The sequence below is a fragment of the Myotis myotis genome, unplaced genomic scaffold, assembly GCF_014108235.1.
Source record: "Myotis myotis isolate mMyoMyo1 unplaced genomic scaffold, mMyoMyo1.p scaffold_m19_p_10, whole genome shotgun sequence".
Lineage (NCBI taxonomy): Eukaryota > Metazoa > Chordata > Mammalia > Chiroptera > Vespertilionidae > Myotis > Myotis myotis.
The window spans coordinates 40393504-40417457 of record NW_023416314.1 but is presented as its reverse complement, the minus strand read 5'-3'; the positions used below and the strand labels follow the sequence as shown (position 1 = coordinate 40417457).

General features: G+C 56.9%; 1 protein-coding gene across 6 annotated transcripts in view; it reads right to left on the bottom strand.

Moving 5' to 3' along the window:
- Positions 1-234: 234 nt before the first annotated feature.
- PDE2A (phosphodiesterase 2A) overlaps positions 235-23954 on the bottom strand; it is an 87949-nt gene continuing 64229 nt past the window's right edge. For 4 of the 6 annotated variants that reach the window (XM_036325088.1, XM_036325086.1, XM_036325087.1 and 1 more), the window contains 27 exons: positions 19544-19656; positions 18646-18701; positions 14056-14115; positions 13299-13452; positions 13032-13084; positions 12767-12841; positions 12627-12668; positions 12109-12177; positions 11718-11848; positions 9438-9549; positions 8920-8959; positions 8716-8779; positions 8230-8302; positions 7899-8076; positions 7567-7679; positions 6857-6934; positions 5957-6079; positions 5417-5487; positions 5018-5140; positions 4588-4675; positions 4307-4354; positions 3184-3258; positions 2937-3036; positions 2598-2710; positions 2163-2201; positions 1934-2040; positions 235-1616 (listed from right to left, as the gene is read on the bottom strand). In XM_036325088.1, coding sequence (XP_036180981.1) covers positions 1406-1616; positions 1934-2040; positions 2163-2201; positions 2598-2710; positions 2937-3036; positions 3184-3258; positions 4307-4354; positions 4588-4675; positions 5018-5140; positions 5417-5487; positions 5957-6079; positions 6857-6934; positions 7567-7679; positions 7899-8076; positions 8230-8302; positions 8716-8779; positions 8920-8959; positions 9438-9549; positions 11718-11848; positions 12109-12177; positions 12627-12668; positions 12767-12841; positions 13032-13084; positions 13299-13452; positions 14056-14115; positions 18646-18701; positions 19544-19656 — 2509 coding nt within the window. In that variant the 3' untranslated portion in view covers positions 235-1405. Of the gene's footprint in view, positions 1617-1933; positions 2041-2162; positions 2202-2597; positions 2711-2936; positions 3037-3183; positions 3259-4306; positions 4355-4587; positions 4676-5017; positions 5141-5416; positions 5488-5956; positions 6080-6856; positions 6935-7566; positions 7680-7898; positions 8077-8229; positions 8303-8715; positions 8780-8919; positions 8960-9437; positions 9550-11717; positions 11849-12108; positions 12178-12626; positions 12669-12766; positions 12842-13031; positions 13085-13298; positions 13453-14055; positions 14116-14650; positions 14673-15194; positions 15252-18645; positions 18702-19543; positions 19657-23954 lie in introns of all 6 variants that reach the window. The other 2 variants (XM_036325089.1, XM_036325090.1) reach the window with 2 other exon arrangements.

The following is a 23954-nucleotide window of genomic DNA, read 5'->3' as shown; positions in this document are numbered from 1 at the left end:
CGTCCCCTGTCAGCATTGGGCCAGGAACTGACTACCACCCCCAACTAGGGCCCACTGGTCAGACTGGGTTCTGTAAGAGCAGAGTCAGACTGGGGGAGCCCAAAGCAGAGGCTGGGCAGGGAGGGGCCTGGAGCCCAAGCCCCCCAGGGAAGGCTAGAGCCCTGAGGCCATTCAGCCCAGAGGAGCAGGTTCCAAACCATAACAAGTTGTGGGGCAAGAGAAGTAGGCAGGCTCTGTGGTAAAAAGAAATAGATTTATTCTCATGTACAAAGCGGTCAGCCCACGGGACCATATACAACAGTTGCACAGAGTCCTAAAAAAACACACCTCTCTAAAGGCAACTCCAAATAGGTAAGGCAGGTGGCCCCCCTCCCCCCACCCCACAACACATACAGAACAAAAGAGAAGGGAGAAGCTGCCGGGCTGACCCAAGAGGCCTGGCCCTGTGGGGTCTCCCAAGCCCTGGGGCATGGGTGGATATGGCCTTGAAGAGGAGAGACACCCTGCCAGGGCTGAAGCCAGGTCTCTCTCTGGCTGCAGGAATGGGGGAGAGACTCAGGCTAAGGGGGTACACTCAGGGGCCACCCCTATCTGCCCTAGGATGTTAGGGGCATTCTAGGGCCTCTCCTAGGACTCCAAAGAGCTATGGGATTTTTATCTAAAAGGGTCTCAGAGAACTGATTGTCTCACCCTCCTGTTTCACCCAGAAGGGACTTGCCCAGGGTCACACAACCAGGAGGAAGCATTGCTGACTCGACAGGGGCCGGTCTCCCAGCCCAGGGATCCTTCCTGCCCATTGTTTCCATCCTACGTTCTTCCTGAGCCCTTTCTCCCCAGAACACTGAGTGCCCCTCTGGCATCTTCCTCGTGGGATCTGCATCCATCTCCCCCAGAACCCCATCCTCACCCTAAGTATAGTGGCGGTCCTCAGAGGCACCTGTGGCTATTTCTAGTCCTCCAGCAGAGCTAATGACTGATTCTAAGACCCACCCTCTGCTCCACCAAGATGTCCCGCCTTCTTGCGTGAGGATTCTGGAGAGGGAAAAGGGTACAAATCTGGTATCCAAAATTGGGGCCCAGGAGAAACCGTTCAGGCTGCCTTGGGGAAGGAGTGTCTTGGGGAGGACTTGCCAAGGTGTGATCAGAGGTGCAGAGCAGGGCCCACTGCTCATGGGTCATCTCTATGCTCTCAGAGGACAAGTGACAAAGTCTTGGTGAGGCTGGAAGTCTTGCTTCCATTAAACAGACAGGAACACTGAGGCCCAGAAGGTCAATACTTGCCCAGGTCAAATGGGAAGTTCTGGTCTAGAACCCAGGACCCATGGCTCCGGTCCCAGGGCATCTGGCCAGGCCAGTGGAGGGTTTGTAGGAGGAGACCTGGGCGGGGAAGGGCCCTGGGAGTGGCTCACTCAGTGTCAAGGCTGCAACAACCATTGATGGGGCCCCCAGTGCCATCGAGCTCAGACACCTCGTACTCCTCATCCAGGAAGTCCAGCGAGTTGTTACTCGGGAGGCCTCGGATGGTGAATTTGTGTGACACCTTGGTCCAGTGCTCACGGTTAGAGGCCACGCGTTCATACAGCTCTGCTGCTTTGGGGAACAGGTCCTGCAGCAGCCTGGGGGTGCACAGGGGCAGGGTTAAAGGTCAGAAGTCAGATAGTGACAGGAAGAAAGATTAGGGCTATACCACAAGTAGAATTTCCATAAGAGTGTGAAGCATGATGGTCTCTTTCCATAGGGGATAAAGGATGAAGAGAAGGGTCCATTTCAGGGTAAAATAGGAGACTGCGGTGCCCAGAGGCAGCGGGGTGGGTCAGTGAAGCTGGGCCAAGCCCAGCTCAGTACCTGTGTCTACTGTGATGGCTGTAAACAGCCAGGCCCCTCCCCATCCTCTCTGTGCAGAGTCCCCAGGAGTCCCCATGAGCTCCCTCACTTGTAGATGGGCATTGCGATGTGCTCCATGAAGCTGATCTGCAGCTCAGGGATGTAGGCCTTCTCACGGTCCATCATCTCCATTGGCCTGTTGCCCATGGCCTTCTCCTGCAGGCATCAAGTTATCAGGCCTGCCATTAGGCACCAGGATGGGGCTAACCCAGCCCCTCCCAGCCCCAGGGCAGGAACCCACCCACAACCTGGGCACCCTGAGGTCATTCCCCACATACCAAATCTCCCTGGGAGAAGAACTCTTTGTAGATCAGCTCCTGAAAGGCCAAAACTCTCATTACATCCTGTAGGTGGGATCTATCCACCTAAGCTCCTCTACAGCCCATTCTCAAGGAGGCAAACTGAGGTCTCCCTCAGCTCCACCTCAGGGCCTGCCCTTACCATCCCCAGCCAATCAGGTGGATGGCCCCAGATGGGGAGGAATGGCTGGGTTCTGGCCCACCTTCCACCAGCCACTGACTTGCTGTGTGATCCTGGGCAAGTCCATGCCCCTCTCTGAATCCCTCCATCTGTCACCCTGAGGTGGTTTAGGTTTCCATTTCCCCCCATAAGGCAGGCTAAGCTCAGCACAGAAAGGGTGCTCAGGTGCAGGAGCCACACAGAGCCAGGCAGGATTTGAAGCCTGCATCTTCCCAGGGAGGGGCAGCCCTTACTGCAATCTTCCTTGTGGTCTTCCAGCCCTTGGTCTGGTCAGAGAGGTCACAGGAGGTCATAAGGAGGCAGAGGAGGAGGCTGTGGTGCTGCTTATTGGTTCGATCATAGCCCACTGTTGGGAAGAGGATGGGGTCAGCCTCTTGGTGCTCTCTCTCTGAGGACAAGGTCCTCAGGCCCCACCCCAAAGTGGTCCAAGGAATTTGGCATCCTGGATGGGAGCCAAGAGGCTGGGGCTGGGGCTGCCTGGTGGTTGATGCTGGAGGGGGTGATGCTCTCCAGGTGAATCCCCCTCTTGGGGTTCCTCCCCAACCCCAAGGGCCAGGGCTAAAGGCAGACACCTTCAGCCATCTTCTGGAGGTCCTTGAAGATGCGCAGGTGGTGGGCCAGGTCCGTGGCCAGGATGATGTCCCGCATCAGGTCCAGCATGCGCTGATAGTCCTGGGTGCCGGGAGGGAGGTGTCATGGCCTCCTGCCAGACACCCCCACCCATTCCTGGCCTTGAGGAGCCTCTACCCATAGTCCCCTTCTCCTGTTTTGAGCCAACTCCTGGCTCCCATCCCCTCGCCCCCACCCGGGCCCCATCACCTTCCGGGAGAAGTGGTCGAAGATGTTGCAGCCATGGGTGTTGAGGATGGCGATGGCCTGAGCGAAGTGGTGCCTCTGGGGGGGAGAGGAGTGATGGGGCCTGGATGGAGCAGGGGGCTCCCTCACCACTGACCCCAAAAGAGGGAGTAGGCCCAGCCCAGCCCCGGCCCCAAGGTGAGCAGAGCAGGCAGAAACAGGGAGTCAGGTCCTAGCTCCCTTTCTGGGCACTGTTTCCACCCTCGGTGTGACCAGGGCAAGGCCCTGGCTGGCTCGGAGGCCCAGATTCCCCAGCTGTCACAGGAAGGGACACAGCAAAGAAAGCTCTGAGGGCCTCTCAAACTGGAACCATTCTGAAATGATCCCTTGGAGTCCTAGACACCATTTCATGCAGCTAACATTTGTTTGCTGACAAGGAAAGGCAGTGCTGAGGCAAGGGCAAGGCCTCTGTCTCTAGACACTGAAGGGCTGTCAGTCGCAGGAGGAGGAGGCTCAACTAGGGTGCGGAGGGCAGAAGCAGGGCTGCTACAGGGCCTCCCAGGAGGGAGGGAGCCCCTCATCTCCGGGGGTGTGCAAGCAGGCGCAGTCTCTGGAGAGTGTAGTGGGGGGGCAGCGTGGGGCAAGGTAACCTTGGAAGCTGGGCTCCCATTCTGTGCCAAGTGCAGGGCACTCAGAGATGTCTCAGATCTTGTTTCTACCCCAAGGAGCCCCCAAAAGGGGGGGGGTGTAGGCCAAAACCAAATAATCCAAGGGAAAGCTGAGTGTGATGGGAATGGAGCCCCACCCGGGCTTGGTGGGGAGGGTCTGTACTGGGTGTTCCCAGACATGCAAAGAGAATCGTGCTAAGCACAAATCCTCTTTTTGAAAACCTGGGCTCCAGCAGAACCTGCAGTCTGACTTGCACACCCATGCACACCTGCACCCCTCCAAGCCCATCCAGGAAAAGGAGCCAGACATGCCCTGAGGGAAGCTGCAGCTCTCACCGCCTGCCTGAAAAGCAGGGGGTGGGAACAGGAGGAGCTGGGTCACAGTCTAACTTCGCACATCACCACCTGAGGAGGAGGAGGAGGAGGAGAGGGAATGAGGGGAGGGGATGGGAGGCAGGGGCTGGGGGAGATGGTGGTACCTCCATGACGGAGCCCTCAGAGCTGTAGAGCGCAGCCAGCACAGATTTCTGGAAAAGCCGGGAAAACTCCATCACTCTTCACATCCAGATCCCAGTGCCGGCCATATTAAGCTAAGCACCGCCCTCCTGCCCTCTCCCCTCCCCCATCCCAGAGCCCAGCACAAAGCCTAGGACAGCCTCAGGCTCCTGGTCCCACCGCTCCCACCTCTCCTCGGGCTGGAGAAGTAAAATGCCCAGACACCCCAGAGAAGGTGCCCGCTGCGAGGAGGGCAGGGTCTCACCGAGGCCACCTGGAAGGAGTTGTTTGTGCCTCTGTGGTCCAGGTCGTGACACATGCAGGAAACAAACAAGGCAAAGATCTCGATGTCCCTGGTTGGGAGACAGAGAGGAGAGAGGTCCAGCCACAGCCTCCTCCCCAGACCCTCAGAGGAGGGACAGCTCACTGAGATGTCCAGGAGCCACCAGGACAAGAGCTCAGGACACCTGGGTCCCCTTCCTGGAAAGAAGCGCTGGTGTAGAGTTTGGCAAGCCCAGCATTCCCTGGGATTGTGACTGTGAGCAAGTTCTGGCCAGGAAAATGGGCCCTCACTGGACTGTTAAGAGGGTCCCCTCAGATGGTGCATGTAAAGTGCTTGACACATAGACGGCGTTTCCCTGTCCCAAGGAAGGGAATCCCAGCGGCTAACGGATGGGGAAAGGGCAGCCACTCACTCGAGGTAGTTGGTGAGCTCCAGGTTCTTGTAGAGCAGGTAGCAGAAGTGAGAGACAGAGAAGGCGTGCATCCAGTTGTGGTAGGGTGGGTCCCGGTAGCCCTTCTTCACCATCAGACAGAACCTGGGGGAGGGGAGAGGGCAGCAGAGGGGCCTCAGGCTCTCCTCCGGGTAGCCCTTCAGGCTTTGCCCTTCGCCATTCCTTTCCTTTCCTCATGGTCCCAGTGTCTAGGAACTGCCTCTCACTCATGGAGCCTGCCCACTCCTCCAAGACTGAGTCTTCCCTAGTTGTTCCAGAGACCCCTTCCCAGCAGGCTGGGGGCAATGGAGGTGAGAGCTGAGGACAGAGAAGGCAGAGATGGGGCTGTCTGCACGCGGAGGGGAGGGCTGGGGCACACACCGGGCCAGTGTCGGGCAGTCAATTTTATAGTTGTTGATGAAATTCATGTCCTGTAGCATGCTGAGGATGGCCTGCAGAGGGCAGAAGGGAGGGGACAGAGGGATTGTCAGTTTCAAGACAGGGCTCCTGCTTTGGCCCTTCTTGAAGCCTCCACAATTGTATTGGAGTCTTAGATGTTTAGATCTATATTAGAGAACCATAAAATAGCAGCACCAAGCATTCTCGGAGCCAAAAACGTTAAGAAATATGGTATCTAAGAACTCTTGGAACCAAGCTCTCCTAAAATCTTAGAAACACAGGGAGTGAGGTGCCAACCCTGAGGCCACGGGCGGGAGCAATCCCTGCCAATCATCCAGCCAGCCCCTGGCCTCTGGGCAGGCCCCGCGGCCCATGCTGGCAGACCACATGCCCATTCCATCTCTAAGGGAGACTCTGTAGGCTTCCTTGATGACTCTGTCTTGCCAGGAAGTTCCTGTGTACGTTTAACTTAAATCTCTGCCTGGACACCCTCTGCCTCATTGCAGGGAGGGGGAAGCTCACCATGGAAGTGTCATCCTCGGGGAGAGAGCGAGGGGTGTAGGTGAAATTGGCGAAGTTAGAGTCAATGGAGGACACAGGCTGGATGCCGTCATGGAGCAGTTTGGTGTATTCGTCATCAGAGACCTACAGGGGACCAGCCCGGGTATTAGACCCCTCACCCAGAGTGTCCCTGGTTGAGCCATCCAGTCCATGGACTGGTACTGCACAGATCACCACCCTCCCCTCACAGCCCTGCAGGCCACCTACTGAGCCTCCTTGTCTGTGACCACCCTCACCTGTAACAACCTGTCCTCGGCAAAGACAAAGGACACCCTTTCGTGACACCCCCGAACCATGGCAGCCTTTCACAGACACTAACTTCAAGATTCCTTATTTGGGAGGGGGACCATCTCTGGAAGGACCTCAATCCTTCCTCCTACAGCTTTGACTCTATATACAAAGTCTGGGACCTTTTGGTCTAGACACAGGTGAGAGGAAATGTTTACATCAACAATGACCACCACATGCTGAGAACTAAAGCCGAAAAGAGCGTTGCTGACACAGGGTCTGGGAATGGAATGGAATATTATAATTAAGACTTCAGGACTCCTGAACCTAGGGAAGTTGTGGCAAGGGCTCTGAGTGAGCCTCTCAGTCATTCCCAAGATGGGAATTATCCCTGGACATGGGAACACCTGGCCGGATCAGGCTCTTCCCCAGGGTGGGTGCTGCTGCCAGCCTCGGGGCTGAACTAGAACATGCCTGGAGCTGGAGTCCAGGCATTGCACTGGGTCTGTCTTCTTCATGAGAGGGTGATCAGAAGCCCAGCCTGGTCCTGGGCCCAGGAGGATTGGGGGGGGGGGGGAGGCAGGGGACCTTGAGACCCTGAGGAGGAGGACAGAAGCTCCATGCAAGCCTCACCTTCATGTGGTACATCATCATCTCATTGGCGAGGTGGCTGCGGTACTGGGCCTCATTCACCTTCTTGTAAAGAAGGGACTAGGGGGAGAAAGGGGAAGAATGCGGCTCAAGCAATGTGGCTGTGAAATCTCAGAATACCCAGCACTGGACAGGGGGTCAGACAGAACCTCCAGGTCTGGCCCAGGTGTGAGCCTTGGCGCTCCAGCCCAGAGTATGAAGCCCCACCCAACCTTCATCTAGACCTCCCTTGCTTCGCCTCCTAGGATCTCTTAGCACTTGAGCTGGCACTTTGCATCCCCTCCAGAGCCTGCCCTAGTCTTCAGTGATGGGGCCCGAGGCCCACAGCAGAGACAGAAAACAAGGAGGGGGATCAGTGCCAGGGACCAGTGGGTTGGAGTCCCATGGAGAGCTGCCAGCTGTGGACAAGGAGACCCAATATTTCCCAAAAAGAAGTCGACCAGGGGCTTGGGTTGAGGTTGCTTCCTGAGGAGGGTCGGGGTGAGACAGGTGAATAATGACAACTGGGGTTTCCCATGGTCTGGGAGGCTAACGGGATAGGACGGGAAAGCATAAATTTTCAGATGGGAAACAGGTCAGAAGTGACCAGCGGTACAGAAGGTTGCATAGCAACCCAGCAGTGGGGCTCTGAGTCCCAATGTGGAGAGGAGGGCAGAGGGCCCTGCGCTGTCTCCACCCCTGTCTCCACTCACGTGGGCGATGCTGATGCCGCAGTAGATGGAGAAGGCCGTGGCCAGGTCCTCATCGAACTTGCTGAACCAGGGTCCGTTGATCTTGTTCACCAGCTCGGCCACACCGATAACCTCTGGGGGCAGGAGAGGGGCTAGGACTGGCCAGTGGATGTGTCTGGCGGGGATCTGCCTTCCCTGCTGTCCTCAAGGGAACCCATGCCTGGGAAGCTTGCGCCTTGTGCTAGGGGCCTCTAAGGCAGCGGGGAAAGGTTGCCAGCCCCTCCATTCGGCTCCGCCCCATCCTGCTCAGTCCCCACCCCAGACGGGCCCCGCCCCTCGGTGGGAGCCCGCACCCTTGTTCTCGTTCTTGATGGGGAAGCAGAGGATGTTGCGCGTGCGGAACCCCGTGCTGTCGTCCACGCCGCGGTAGAAAAGCGGGTGTGCGTAGGCGTCCGGGATGTTCAGGATCTGGCCTGTCGTCGCCACGTGGCCCGCTATGCCCTGGTCCGCGGGGATGCGTATCTCATAGCTCTGCAGGGGCAGGCAGGGGTTGAGAGGAAAAAGTTAGTGACTGTCCACAGAGCGGGCCATGAGGCCTTCTGCGGACACTCGACCCCCTTCTCTTCCCCAACCCCCCTACCCCCCCAGGACCACAGCAACACTCTCCGTGGGGCCCTGCCTCACCTCATCTTCCACCACGCCCCCGTCGAACACCTTGGCCACCAGCTCATTTTGATCCAGCAGGAACACAGAGCAGCTGCGGGGAGACGGCCTTGGTCCACAGAGCCCTGACACCCCTCTCCAACCACCCCCCGCTCCTCACAACTTGAGGCGGAGCCCAGATTTCTAAGGCTGGAGGAGTGATCTGTGCTGACTCTCCTCGGGGCTGGCTGACTCCTGACATCAGTTCAACCCAATGAATTTTTTTTTTGAGCGCCTACTCTGTGCCACGCATTATAGTTAGGAGCTAGGGCCCATGGCCAGCAAAGCAAGCCCACCTCTGCTGTCATTGGACGTTGGTCTAGGGATGGTCACAGGCGTGAAGTAAAGGACCATACAAAATGTGCTGGGGGCCCACAGGAAGGCAGTGGAAGGGGAAAGGGAGGGAAGGAGAGGGTGAGAAATGAAGCCTGGGGCCTCTCTTCCCCGCCCAGGGGTAAATTCACTCACATCTCAGCATTGCTGAGGTTCCTGGCCTCTGTGATGATCTCCTGGAGCAGGACAGAGACGTCATCTGAGAGAGGGAGAAGTCGGGGTGGGCAGTGGTGAGACCGGGCTGGAATGCCAAGGCCAAACCCTCCCACCTCGCCTCCCCCAAACTCCAGCCCCCCCTCCCACCCCACAATCAGGCAGGGAGGAGGATAGTGCACTCACCCAGGTGAGTGAAGAGGTTCTTTGCCACTTGGAGAAGAGCCTGGAATGGAGAAAATAGAGATCATTGGGGCTCAGGTTACAGAAAGTATGCTTTCTGTATGTCATCTGCAACCTCTCCAACATCCCCAGGGGCTTTTCATTCCTCTCCCAGGGCTCTCCACACATGCTGGAGACACAGAGTCTAATGATGTCATTTGGCTACTAAGTGGAGGAGAGGGAGGAACTGCCTCAGCGAAGTGTATAGAAATCTGCAGTCTCAGATGTGCATTCCCCTCAGCTTCCAGCCACCCAGCATTGCTGTAGTACCCGAGTTGAACACTAGAGGGGGATCGCACACAGCGCCTGCAGCCAGTGGCCACTCTGAGGAATCCGTGCCCGTCCTCCTTAACAGGCCTCCAGAGCAGTAGGTAAACCCCCTGCCATGTCCAGATAGACATGGGCCTTTCCCTTGTGGATAAGTCACTGGTGCTGGGAGCTGGGTGACTGTTCCTGACAGAGGCGCAAGGCAGGCCACTCACCTGGCACTCACACTTGAGCTTCTGCTCCTTCTGGAATGCCAGGGTGCTCGTGAGCACCGTGCTGGTGTAGTGAAAGCAATGCTGGACCACGTGCTTGTCCTGATCCGTGAATCTGGGGAGGGAGGCGAGGCCGTCAGAGAGGGAGCTGATGACAGACTTCTCCGCCCATTTCTCCTCTTTTCCATTCCTCCAGGAAGCCCACTCAGAGATCGCCCGCTAAGCATCACTCCCCTCGACTGGGGCTGCTCACTGCACAGGTGGCTTGGGGCAGCTTCTCCCTCAGACCAGAGGCCCCCTGGGGAGGCTCTAATTCTCCTCAGAACGAAATGTGTTTTCCTCCTCAGGCTATTGCTTCTTGAAGCCCGGCCATGTCTCCCTCTGCTGACTTTAGATTTACCCAAACTGAGGCTGGGTCAGAGCTGGGTGTCCTCCTGCTCCTCCCTGGAGGCCCCTCCAGGCTCAGGATGGGGGTGGCATTGCCCTGTTTTGTCCAACTCTAGTCGCTGTCCTACTCTTCCAGGACTTTGGGTGCTTCTCCACTTCAGCCACACTAAAATCCTTATCATTCTGAGAAAAACCCCAGTTCCTTCACACCTTCATGCTTTTCCCTACACTATTCCCTCTGCCTAGAATCCCTATCCCACCATCCTCCCTCTAAGCCCTGAAAATAAACTTTTAGTTTTGAAGGCAGGGACCATAACTATATCACCCCATGTCCAAGGCAGAGGCTGGTACAGGGGAGATGTTTGGGAAGTGTTTGCTACAAAGTCTTAACTGTGCTTTACCTCTGTCCTGGCCACCAGCCCCACCACACTCCCTGCTGAAGGAATTCTGGAACCCCTGTTCTCTGAGTTGCAGGCAGCATCCCTGCAGTCAGGCTTTGAGCTGAACCCCATCTCAGCTCATGCAATCACTTAGCAATCACTCCCTGAAATATGTGGAACCCAGAGGTGGCCCTGTCCCTGCCCTGGGCCTCGGGGCTGTCACCAAGGCCCCACCTCATTTACCATCTGATACCACCCCTTCTCTAGGTGTAGGGCCATCTCAGAACCCAGTCCCACAACCAGCAGCCAGAGTCCACAGCCCCTGCTGGACTCCCGCTCACTCTGCACTCCTCTCCCTAGAGGCCTTTCCAGGGCCATCTGGTCAGCACACAGCTGGACACAGTAGGTGCTCAGCATGTGCTTATCAATGGCATAAATTCCCCACTATTAGGATGCCCACCTGTACCAAATGACACAGATCCCACATCCTCCTGCTGTCTCTCCCCCTTCCTGCCCCCCCAGGTCCACCCAACTGCCTGGAGTTCCATGTTAGAAGTCCTGCTACACAGATCCGTGACTCCCAGGTCTCTGCCCACTCCTGCAGACCCCATCCCTGGGCTTCTGACACCTCTCCCCACTCTCCACTTCCTGCAGGAGGCCCAGCCTGTTTTCTTAAGCCCCAGGGGCCAAGCATCTTATCAGCATCTTCTGTATCCTGGAATCAGCACTCTGCTTGTATGTCTTAGCCCAAACTATAGACCTGCTGGACCAAGTGTGGCAGCATTCATACCCTGAACCTACTCCCAGGACAGACATGGCTAATCAATCATATGACTAAGAACCAGTCTCAACACAATAGTTCAGGCAGCTACTGCCAATCAGCAAGTTGGTATAGGACATGAAATCTATTTATGGTACCACTCTTAGATCCCAAATCTGATCTCAGTTCCTGAGATATTCCTCCTAACTAAGCCTGTTTACCTGCCTCTGTGTCCTGCCCACCATTCCGTTTTGTGTGATTCTTATAGCTGCCCTGTCAGTGCCTATAAAGACCCTCAAGTTCGCCTGCCCCCCAAGCCTGTATTCCCTTTAGCCATTGTCCACTGTGCCAGTGATGCTCTGTGGGTTCCAGAGAGCCCATCATCCCAGAGCTCACTACCTCTCCATCAGGGAATTCCCAGCAGAAATGCCAACAGGGGATGGCAAATGGGGAAGGAGGCCAATACCCTAATAGTGGATAATCCCAACGGCAAGAGTGGGCAAAAAAAGCGGGAGCTCACTTGGACCTCAACATGATTTTAAATAAGCTAAAATGGGTGACGGAGAGTCAACAATTACCTGTGCCTCAGCCGTAGCAGAAGCAAGAGCCTAGCACTCTCACAAACCTGAGGTCTCTTACACCAACAAACCATTCACACTGCTGGAATCGTACCTGCTTCCAGCTCTGTTACCCCAGTAGAACCCTGTCCAGGCTCTTAGCTCACCTCCTGATCCACCTCACCCCACCCTGACTCACAAGTCTCCTCCGAGCTTGTTGAAGGCACAGGCCAGGGCCACCACCTGGTCCGTGGCCCGACTGATGACAGGGACACAGAGCATGGTCTGCAGCTCACAGCCCAACATGCTTTGCAGCTGCCGCACATCCTCCTGCAAAGGTGAGGTGAGTCAGGGCAGGGGAGGAGGGAGAGAGTATGTTTCCTTCCCCCAGCCCAGCACCATCTGCAACAGGTGGCTCTCAGGACTCCTGCAGGTGGGAAGTGCTATGGTGGGGGGTGGACTGGGAGGAAGTCCCTGGGTCTTGTCGCCAGCCTTCCTAGGCTGCCCTGTCCCAGCGACCCTGGCCATGGAGGCTGGACATGGTCCTCTCCCTTTGCCTCCTCCCCTGGTCCAGTCAGGCCATGGCTTACTGTGGTGAGATCTTGCAGCTGGATACACTCCTTGTCTTCCACCACCTGGCCCAGGCGTCCCATTGTCAACTGTGCAGGGAGGAGAGGCTGAGTCAGGGCCCACCCTGGCCTGAGGTCAGGCCATCTCAGACCCCAACCCTCCTCCCCAAAGTCTGGGGGGGGGGGGGGATGTTCTGCTCCTGACCAGAACGCCCTATGGAGGATGTAGGGTCTCCCATGACTAGGAGAGAGAAAAAGCAGACTCCAAGATTCTCATTGATTGCGACAGATTCTAAGAGAACCAAAATCCAGAAACACCCCAACAGCAGCAAACTGGTCCCAAGTAAACTGTTCTGTAGATTGCATAAGATTTCTCCTGTGGATCCTGATCAAGAAAGGCTGTGAGCGCTCATAACATTTCTAAGTAGACCCCAAGAGCCAGGTAATTCCGTCCGAATCCAAGAGATTCTGGCAGATCCCAGTCTCTCGGTGCCAATCCCAAGTGCGCCTCTTTGCCTTAACTGCTCCTGCAGACTCACCGGGAAGCTGATCTCTTCCTCCAGCACTTTATCTCCGATGACCTGCGGGGCAGAGGGGCGGCGACCCATTAAAAGATCAGCGGGGTTTTTCTCCTCAGAGGCGCGGTCCCTCTCCCGGTCCCCGTGGACCTGGCCCTCACCTTACAGGAGAGCTGGAGATTGTCCTCGGACACCAGCAGGAGGCAGCAGTGGGACGCCTGGGTCTCCTGCTGCAGCTGGAAGGCAAGCACGCAGCGAGGGGCTGACCGCGGGTCTGGGCCGCCCACTCCCCACCCTCTCGCCCTCTGAGGCTCCTCGGGTGGGTGGGAAAGAGGCGAGGGGCGGGACGTGGAAATCCCAGCTGAGAGGGAGAGCTCCAGACACGTCGGTCCCTGGGGGGGCAGGGGGCGGGGCGTAGGGACTCACGTATTGGAGGACTTTGAGCTGCAGGGAAGAGGCGTCCAGATCGTAGAGTTCCCCTGCAAAGGCGGGGCGCGGGTCAGAGGTCAGAGGGTCCTTAGACACCCTCCCCCCCAGCCCCAAGCCACCTGGCGGTCCAGCCCGTAGATCTCCCCTCCGACAGCTACCCCGCCCGCCCCCGGCCTCGCCCCACCTCTAAGGCCCCGCCCCCGCACAGGCCCCTCCCCTCCAGGTGGGGCCCCGCCCCAGGACCCGTCGCTGCTGGGTCCTCACCGCACAGTTGCAGGATCTTGCCGTCGTTGTGGGTGTACCCAACCCGGCCCTTCTGGTCTCCCGCCGTCCCCTCAGGGGGTTTCTGGACAGTTTCGGGGGCCACGCCGGGCCCGCGCTGCTGCAGGGCCTGCACCCTTCGCAGGGCCACCAGGGTCTGGGGCGGGCCAAGCGGTCAGCTAGCCACTTGCCCCACCTTTTCCCGCGCTCGCCGCCTCGGGACTCTTCGCCTGGGCTCAAGCCATTTCCTATGCCTGCGGTGCCCATCGCCCCCACCACCATCCCGAACCACTCATTCCTCAGCGCCCCACCCTCCCGTGGGCCTCTGGAGCGTCCTCCCTCCAGTCTCCACCCCTGGCCCCAGACTCTTCCCAGACAGGACAAGGGCGCTATCTCTGTGTCTCTAGCACCCACAGGGAATTCTATCTAAGTCCTTGTGAAAGTCAGCATGAAATCTCAGGAGAGAGCCTCCGTATCATTACGTAGATAGTCCCCCGTCAGCACTGACAAGATACTTGATTCGCCTTATCTCACCAGTACACCCTATAGGTCAGTGCTTTCCTTATCCTCATTTTCAGATGTGAAACTAACTGGTGCTCAGAGAAGTTAAGTGGCTTGCTCAAGGTCACACAGCCCAAAGGTGGCGGACTGGAACCCAGGTCTGTCCAGCTCCCTGGCAAGATCATCTTACCCACTGTGATGAGGGTCTTCAGCAGCTCCCCGCCTACCCCAGCCCTACCCCAGCCCTACCCCCACTCACATGCTTCTCCACGGCTTGAAGGCTGCACTCTTGACTGTCACTCAGGTGGCCACAGTGCACCTGGAGGATGTGGGAGAAGAACTAGCTGTGACAGTCCCCAGCCTCCTACCTCTGTCAGAGGGCCCTCCCTCGGCACACACCTGTCCCCGCCAGCACATAAACACTCCCGTCTGCGGGCTTCAGTTCGAAGCCTGTCCTTCTGGCTGAGCACAGGGCTCCAGGGCAGTGCCCTCCTCCGGCAAACCTCCGAGGGCTAATTCAAGTAAAAGTGGAACGTGCCCGATCTCTGCCTTTTCAGTCACTGTTCCCTCAACGGCACACTTCAGGTGGACAGTGAGGAAAGGGGGTGACCTGCAACTCCCCTCCATCTCCCGCCGACGGAGCCCTTCAGGACCCAGTTATGGAATCAGTGCTCTTAGCCCAAGCCTCCCCTCTCCATCCTTTCTGAGTTGGGGTTTGAACTGCCCCTAAGTCTGGGTAGGAGAAGAAGTCTGACAGCTCTGATGCATCTGCTGTGCCTTAAGAACTTGGGAGGATGGGTGAATAAATGAATGAATGGAGTGATAAAGTGCTTTGATCGAAACGTGAGTCTCACCATCCAGTAAGGCAGGCTTCCACTTGCAGATGAACCGAGGCCCAAAAAGGTTAAGTGACATGCCCAAGGTCACACAGAAGAAAGGGGCAGGATTGAGACAGTACCGACCACTCTCCCCCACCTTCTCTGCCCGCACCTTCCATTCTCCAGACCCACTCTCATCACCACACACATTAGCCTGTCTCTCCCTAACTTCCCTGTGTCAGTTACCAGAACTCCCCTCAGCCCACCTTTCATACCCCGTGGAGTCCCTTCCCACACCCTCGCTAGAGTGCTTGACAGAGAAAATGAGAGGGGCAGGGGGAGGGATGGCAGTCTGGGGACCCACTGCAGGCCCTGCTAGCAAAGATTTCCAACGGCGTCACCAGCTTCTGGTGGTGCCGACTCAGAGCTGCTCATCGCCTGCAGGGCACCCCATGGTGGCTGCACTGGGGTTCCCTCCTACATCCTCCCTTCTCACTCAGCAGCTGCCTGCCTGCCTGTGCTCTAGGTCCCCTGCCAGGAGCAGATGGAGAGGAGACCAGCAGGTTCCCAGGAAGCTCACATCTGGCTGGGGCAGGATGGAGTGGGGGATGTGATCAGGAGGTGCAGAACCTCATACCTGAGGAAGAAGGAGAAGGCAGATGGGGTGGATAGGAACTTAAAGACTGTGGGAGCTCGGCAGGAGGGCAGGGTCGGGGGGGGGGGGCATCCGGGAGGCTTCCAGAGCTGGCACTGAGGCATGGGGAGGACAAGCAGAGCCTGCAGAGAGGGGACACTGCAGGCAGGAGCTGTCCTGGCAGTGCTGGGGAGAAGGTGGTACAGGAGATGAGGATCCGGGCAGGAGTGGGGTCCCCTTGCCCCAGGGGGCGGGCCTGGAGTGCCAGGCTAAGGAATTGGACTTTAGCTTGAGGGCCATGGCCTATGGGGTATAGGATGAGTTGGAGGAAGCAACACTGGAGGCAGGAAGCCCTGGACAGGGTCTGGTGGGATTGAAGGTTAAGCTCTGGCTGAGGCCCCATCTATGACTCCCATGGGACAGGGAGTTGGAAGAGGCTGGGGCCTGGTTCATTGGCACGTGATTCATATAAACATTTCGGCATTTCACTGTTAGTAGATGGGGAGGACATCTACTTGTTTCTTCCTCCTGGACCCATCTCTCAGGAAAAGGGAAGGTCGGGGCCCCTCTAGGGGTATGGGGGCAACCAGTTCCTGGGCTGCCAAAGCAGCTTGGTCCCAGTAGAGAGCTGGGAGACTGAACGAGAGCCTCAGAAGGCCAGGGGAAAGGAAGGAATTGTGGATCCCTCCATCCCCTGGACCTCCCCCTGCCCCAGCACACACTCCTGGGCTGCCTCACCCCCTTCCCCACCCACATGTGCACAGTCAAAACTCTACATAGGATACTGAGTTCGAATACCCAAGAGCCATGCACACGCTTCTGCCCCGCCCCCATATGCAAACACACACACACACACACACACACACACACACATACACACACACACACAGCTTTTTGCTCACCAACAGAAACACACACTTGCAGGGAGCTTGTCTGGGGCCCAGTAGCTGCCCTGTGGTGGGCACTGGGGCTGTAGAGAGGGTTGAGAACCCAGCAAAGCCCCCACACCTCATCCTCACCAAGTTTAACATGGCTAATCCCCATGCAAGTGGCTGGCACAGTGGGGCGGGGGGGGGGGGGGGGAGCGTGGGCACACATCACACATCAAATGCCAGAGACCAAGTGCCTCCCACTCCTCAGAGGGACTTATTATCCCAGAACTGAAGAACAGAGCCAGACTTTCAACACAAAGAACCTGTAATCAAGGTGCCTGGAGCTGCAAGCTGCAGAAGCCCAGAACTATTCGAGGCTGCCCTGTGCCTGGATGGCATGTCTCTCAGAGCGCCTCCCATTGTCCACACTTCCACCGGGCCCCAGTATTCCTTGCAGAGCTCCCTGGTTTCCTTGCTTGCACTTGCCATCATTTGCAATTCTATCCTTATTTTTGTCCCTGGTGTGTCTGTCTCCTGGGCCGCTCTAGACTATGGTCTGTGGGAGCAGGGCCTGTCTGGTGTCTGTCATTGCTGTTTGCAGCACCTAGCACACAGTGCCTGGCAGTGCTTGAGAAATATGCCTTCCATCGACGGGTGGGTGGATGGGTGAATACCAAGAGCAGAGACTCAGAGAGGGGAATGGGGCTTGTTGAGGAAGGAGCTGGTGAGTCAGTCTTCCCAAAACATCTGCCCGGGGGCAGGCCCTGTACCCTCTGCACCCTCTGCCCTTGGGATCTGGTAACAGCTGGGAGGTTCAAGGCTGCTGTGCTGCCTCTTGGAGGATGTGAGGTCCTGAGGCCCAGGAGCGCTGGGGTGGAGCAGCAGGACAGGATCCGTCAGTTGTATGTGCACTGGGGACGGGTGTCCTGGAGGCGTGCTATTTGAGCAGGAAGGCACAGGCTTGGAGAAGAGGCAGGCCACGAATAATCCATACACCTTTCTAGAGCGTTTCACTGCCAGGCGTGTTCAAGAAGGGGAGGGGACAGTTGTTGGGAACTCCTGGTAGCCAAAGTCCCAGGTAGCATCTTGGTCAACAGCAGGCACCTCCGCCTCACCAGGATCACACTCTTCCTCCAACACCCCACCACCCTCTCCCCGCCCTGCCTTGCTCATGCTCTGCCCTCGGTCTAGAATACCCTTTCTCTTCTCTGCCTGCAGACGTCCTCCCCGTGCCCAACAGGCCGTCTCCACTGTGAGGCACTCCTTGTGCTCCAGTCTCTGCCACCAAAGCATCCATATTTATTTCCCTTGGCCAATAGTGACCTGAGGCTGTCCCTGCCTTCCTCCAGACGGACAGACTCTGGAAGGCAGACATGGGTCTCACTCCTCTGTCTGCCCTAGCATGCAGCCTGGAGCAGGGGGCAGAGAAGGGTTTTGCTAGAGAGAGTTAAATTCAAGTGCTCTGACTTCATCCCCTCCCCAATACACAACACACACACACACACACACACACACACACACACACACACACACACACGCCTTTCTCCCCCAGGAGAAGGCTGAAGCCTGACTCCTGGCCCAACCTGAGCCCAACCTGAGCCCAACCTGAGCCAAGGTGAGCAGCAGTCATGGCAACCATCCTCTTGCCCACAAGACGAACCACCTTCCAGATGTCTTCCTCTGGGGGAGGTTGCTCCTCTACTGACCCAGTCCTCCCAGCCCCAACACAGGAAGTCCTTCCTAGGAACCTGACACCCCACACTCTTCCTCAACAAAGGTGGGCTGCCCGAGCCGCTGCCTCCCACCTCTTCTTCTGCACATTGGCCCAGCCCTGGCGCTCTTCGAAGAGACCAGCTCTGGCACAGATTGGGACTGAAGGAGGGAGGGAAGCAGTGCTCAGAACTCTGCCAACAGCAGATCCATTCCCTGTGGGAACAGAAGCTGGGGGGCGGGAGAAAGCAAGGGGGACGTGTCTCCATCAGGCAGATGGGACGCAGAGGAGACCAAGCCAAGTACCCCTTCCTTCCTCTGTTCTCCCTCCTCTCCCCATGGGCTCCCCCCACTCCACCGCCCTCCCCCTCCAGTGGCTCCGGAAAGGTCAGGCGCCTCAGAAACCTTTAATTCTGTTTTAATGAGCTCAGAGGAGTCCCTGGGGGCACAAGGCCAGCTCATTTATCTGTCTGCACCCCAAATCTGTTCCTTATTGAGGTAATGGTGATGTGGGAGTGTTAACCCTTCTGTTCCTGGGATGGAAAAGAGACTCTGAACGGCCCCTCCATATGGGAGAAGGGCCTGCAGAACCCGCCCAGCAACTTGGCCCTGCTCATTTAAGGTGGGGCAGAGGGGTGGGGTGTGGGAGAAGCCCCAGACCCCCACTTTCTACAACTCCAGCTCAGCCTGCTGCTCTCAACACACACACACACACACACACACACACACACACACACACACACACACACAGAACTCCACCCGCCGCTCCCTCCCCTGCTGTCCTCTTCCCCATCCCACCCTACAAGGGCTCTTACCAAGATGACGGCTGCCACAGCCCCAGCCTCCTTGTCCACCAGCGGTATGACCAGCACTGAGGGGGAGAGGGCAATGAGGTGGTCCTGCGGGGCCAGTGAGGCTCAGGAGACTGAGCCAGGACCCAGGGAGGGAGACAAAGACACAGAGAGAGAGAGAGCCTGGGACAGAGACACAGAGAGACCCAGAGACCCAGAGAGACAGAGGGGAGTCCTGAGGCGGCGACAAAAACAGCCACAGCAAAGACCCTTGCATGGAGGGAAACCCCCTCACTCGACAATCTTCTTGTGATCCTCCCAGCAACCCTGAGCGGGAGGCAGGCAGGTAAAGCTGAGCACCCCTAGTTTACAGATTGGGAAACTGAAGTCCAGAAAGGGGAAGTGACTTGCCCAAGATCACACAGCAAGTCAGGTCTCCTGACTCCCAGTCCTGTGCACTTTCCACATCGAGACAGAGGACAGAGACCTAGAGAGACTGAGACACGAGGCAGAGAGACATGGCGGACAGGGGGCATGGAGAGGAAGAGAGAGAAAAACAGAGAGAGTGACAGAGAGAGCATGACAACAGCCACAGCCCATCTAGCGACAGGCACAAACACATCATCACGGTGGCCACCGGCCACCGAGCTCTAGTAAGTGGCAGCCCTTAACATGCGTTATCTTATTTGCTCTTCCTTGCAACACCCCCTCAAAGTAGGTTCTGTTGTCCCCATTTTACAGATCATGAAACTGAGGCTCAGAGAGGTTAGTAGCATACTAGAGAGAGAATTAGATGGAGGGATTGCTACAGACACAGAGCAAAGGAAAGAAGGAGACCAAGAGATGAACACAGGAGACAGACATGAACTGGGGAGCAGGGGTCACCATTTCTCCTTGCCCCTGCCCAGCTCCCAGCCCTTACCTTGGGTGTCAGGAGCCAGTGGGGCCACCAGCTTGGCCAAAGGCTTTCCAGGGAGGTCCGAGGTGCTGCCCAGCCCATTGCAGCCCAGCCGCTTCTGGGAGGTCACAGCCTCTCTGCAAAAAAAAAAAAAAAGGATGACCCCACCTCTCAGCCCCTGGATCAAAGAGAACAATCCCTGGCCCAGGGACACACAGCAGGCTGGGCCCTGCATGTCTGCAAAGATCTGGACAAGTTGACCTGCTGCAGGGCAGATACGAGGGGTTGGGGGGAATAAAAGAGTCGGGGACCCTAGTCACTACAGTCCAGCCTCCGGTGCCTCTTGCTGGTAGATACTGGAAAGGTACGCCAGGGGCCAGCACAAATCCCCAGAGCAAGGAAAGCAAGGGCTTGGAGCTAGGCTGCCTGGGTTACATCTCACCGTGGCTACCACTGGACCTTGGTGAGTGACCTATCCTCTCCGAGCCTCCTGGATAACCATCATAACTAAAACTTACCAGATCTTTATGCTGTGAACAGTCCAAGCAAATTACATAGATGAACTCAGAATTCCCAACTATCCTCAGAATTAAATAGCATCATCGTCTCCATTTGCAGGTGGAGGAACTAAGGTACCAAGAGGTTAAGGAACCTGTCCAAGGTTACATGGCTAATAAGTGGTAGAGCCAGGATCTGAACCCAGCCAGCTGGCACCAGAACCCATACTCCTAACCAGTAATGCTTGAACCTTCCTGAAGCCCTATGTGGGGTGGGGGGTGGGGTGAGCCTCCAAGAGGGAGTTGGCATGAACATTGGGGAGGCAAAGGGCACAGATGTGATGGAGGGAAGGGGTGGTAGATGGGGAAGAATGAGTTTCTCTCTGCCCTCATCACACACGCCATCTTCCCCCTCCCCCCATCCCAGCCTCTGGCTCTTCCTACTTAATTAAGTGCCTGATTTTTCACCAAATGTTACTCCCTGATGATTAATTGTCCTGGGTTCCTCATCTCTCATGCTGCCTCCACTTAATTGCGTTTGTAGGAACTGCTTGGCCTAGCTAGAAGAGCAGCTTGGGGTGGGGTGGGGGAGGGATGGAACTCCTGTGTGTGGGGGGAGGTCACGAAGGGGAGACCAGCAAACGCCAGATGAAGAAAAGAGCTGGCAGCCTGAGAGGCTCCCCAACAGCAGTGAGAGAAGTTGAAGACCAAAGAGGCTGAGCATCTCCAGCGGGTCACGCAGCCTTCTGAGCCAGACCTGTTCACTCCTGGCCCCTGGGTCAGAAGCTACGAAGAACCAGTGGTGTCTCCCACCTCCCAGCCCTCACACCCTGGACCTTTAAGGCTCCTGGTGTGCTGGGCGCCAGTTCTGGGCTGAGACTGTGCCAATCCTCCCAGGAAGGAATAGAAATCTAGGGTGGCAGGAGGGCAATGGCAGCCACGCTTTCTGATGACTAAATTGATAAAGGCTGGGACTTCATGGAGACAGGGGCCTGGCCTTGGTGACCCTTAGCCAAACCCCCTTGTGGACCCCTCCCAGCCCCTTGGCCTGGGACAGTCTGGTTATTGGGCAGCCACAAGGTGGCGTTGGTCCCTGCGTGGCTGGTTAGTGGACTCCGCAGCTTCCTTCCACTGACCCCTGACTCTCCACTTCCAATCTCCCCCACCCCACCCCGGGACCCAGGGCTGCCTTGGCCTCCCTCTTCCTCCCAACCCCCCACAAAGGACCCTGATGAAGTAATCTATCCTCAGTTTTTCTTCTGCACAAAACACCTTCCTTTGCGCTTATGGCCTCGTGACTCTCCAGCTCCCCTCTCCTGAGCTCCAGACGTCCAAAGGCCTCCTGGAGGTTTTCCTGTGGGCCCCTGAGATCGTCAAAGACACCCAGTCCCAATCCGAACTTACCCTTGCCACCACCACCCCCAAGTGGCACAACCATCCACTGGGTCCCTTGCCTCCCTCTTCCTCACCTTCCCCAGCCAATGGGTGAGTCACCTCCCATGCATCTCTCACAACAGTCCCCTGCTTCCCATTCCCAAGCTACTCCCCAGCTCATACAGCGCCACCTCTCCCCTGACCTGCAGCAACCTCTCACCTAGTCTCCTGCCTCCTGTCAGGTCCCTTAGATCCACCCCTCATACTAGAGCCAGAGCAAGTTTTCTCAACGAAATACTTATGGGAAAATTCTACTTGAAGTCTTTCATTTCATGGAGTGTTTACTCCGGGTTCTTCTGGGTCAAGTTTGGTACTGAGGACTGAGATGAGAAGAGGAGGCAGATATATGCCTGACTCTTAGCGTCCCAATGTCGTGCAGGGACTGACATGCAGGCCCATGGCCAAGGGCAGGAGTGAGGGCTCTGACAAAGGGAGGAAGAGTGGGCCCAGCCTACCCAGGTGCCGGACGGAAGTGGGGTCCAGAAGGCTTCCTGGAGGAGGAGATGCCGCATTGAGTCCTAAAGGGCAGGCAGACAGGAAGGAATGCGCAGGCAGAGGGCACTGCGTTTGCAAAGGCTTGGAGGAGGGGAAGAATGAGTGTCTGCTGGGCGGTCCAACTGCATGGAGTTGGTTTGGCTGGACAGCAGGAGGGGGACCAGGGCCCTGAGGGCAGTGGGAGACCCCGAGGGACTCCAGCAGGGGAAGGTAAAGGTCAGGTTTGATGGTTGGCTGCTGGGAAAATCTCACCAACAGGGAGAATCGGGGAGACCGGAAGCCCAGTCTGAGTGAGCACCCCATAGTCGCAGCGTTCCTGGGACAGCAGAGGGGAGGCTGGGCTGGGGCAGGTCAGCCTGGTCTGGGCCCAGATCCCCCTCTGAGTGCTGGGGCATCAAGGATCCCCAGTCCTCAGGGTCCACACATGGCACCTTGCTCTGTAACCTGCCCTCCCTGGCCCAGCCACGTTCCGTGGCCCCAGACAGGCCATGCTCACCTCAACCCACCCCCATTCGAGCCCCTTTCCTCTGCTGTGCCTTTCCCAGAACTGCTGTCTCCACCCCAGATGGGGGTGGGGGCTTCATAAACTGCTCACACCCCAGATGGTTCTCTCCTCAACTTAGAGCCCCCACCAGCCTGCCTCCTGACTCCCCCACCCCCCTGCTCCCCTGCTCCCTCTCCAGGCTGATGGGGGTGAGGGGACTCCACCCCCTGGGCCAGCTGTCCACGTTGGAGGCTAATGAATGACTCAGCCCTGGGTGCCGGGTGGTCATGCCCCACTGAAGATAAAGACAGATGGGCGCAGAGGGCAGAGAGGAACGGGTGTGGATTTTATGACAGTTCCGTCCCTTTAACAACTATTTGTTTAGTGGAAAGAGTAGACGGAAAGGCTTTCTGTTGGTGGGGCCAATGGTCTGGAAAGAGCTGGGTGTCCAGGCCCCCTTCCACTCTTCTGAGACCTTTGTCTGGTGTGACCCCAAGCCTTGTACTGACATCCCTCCTCCCACCCTCAACTGCACTCCGACCTCTCATCTCTTCAGAGACAAATTACGGTTCAAGCCAGGCCCTGGGTCCTCCTCTCCCTTTCCCTCTCCCAGAGTGTGAGGCTCCAGAGATGGGAACAGGCTATTCCCTGCGTCCCCTGAGACAAATCAGGGGGACGACAAATTCTGTGGCGAGAGGGAACCAGCTCTGAGGAAGAAATTTCTCAAGGCTGGGCCTGGGACCCCTAAGTGCTAGGGGAAGTAGACAAGCAGCTGGGGCTCGTGTGGGCGGTGTCTCCATTGTAGCCGAAAAGCCGTAGATTTTGCTGCACTCAGCAGTGGGTAATCAGAGGCTTTAAGATGGCAGGAAACACAATAAGAAGAGGAAAGTGGCGGGGCTGGGGACCGAAATAGTCTGGGAGATAGAAGCGGGGCACCAAGACAAGGGGGGCGGGGAGCCTTCCAGGAAGCCTTTCGCCCAGGCAGGCCTCTGGGATTCCCTCCCCTCCAGCCCCAAGACCCCTTGCAGCCCTTGGAATCCAGAGCTGGGCCTGCCCGCAGATGCCAATGTTTGATCCTATCATGTCAGGGAAGTCAGACTGAGACCCAGGGAGGGTGCACGAGATTGTAACTGCAGTCATGTTGTCTAGGATCCCAGATCTCCCCACTCTCAGCCCACGGTTCTGCTTGTGGACAGAACCACTACGGCCCAGACACCTTTTCTGAAAATTGGATCTTCCTTGGTGCCAGAGAACATGGAGCAGACCTCCTAGAGCAGTGGTTCTCAACCTCCCTAATGCCGCAACCCTTTAATACAGTTCCTCATGTTGTGGTGACCCCCAACCATAAAATTATTTTCGTTGCTACTTCGTAACTGTAATTTTGCTACTGTTATGAATCGTAATGTAAATATCTAATATGCAGGATGTATTTTCATGGTTACAAATTGAACATAATTAAAGCATAGTGATTAATCACAAAAACAATATGTAATTATATATGTATTTTCCAATGGTCTTAGGCGAC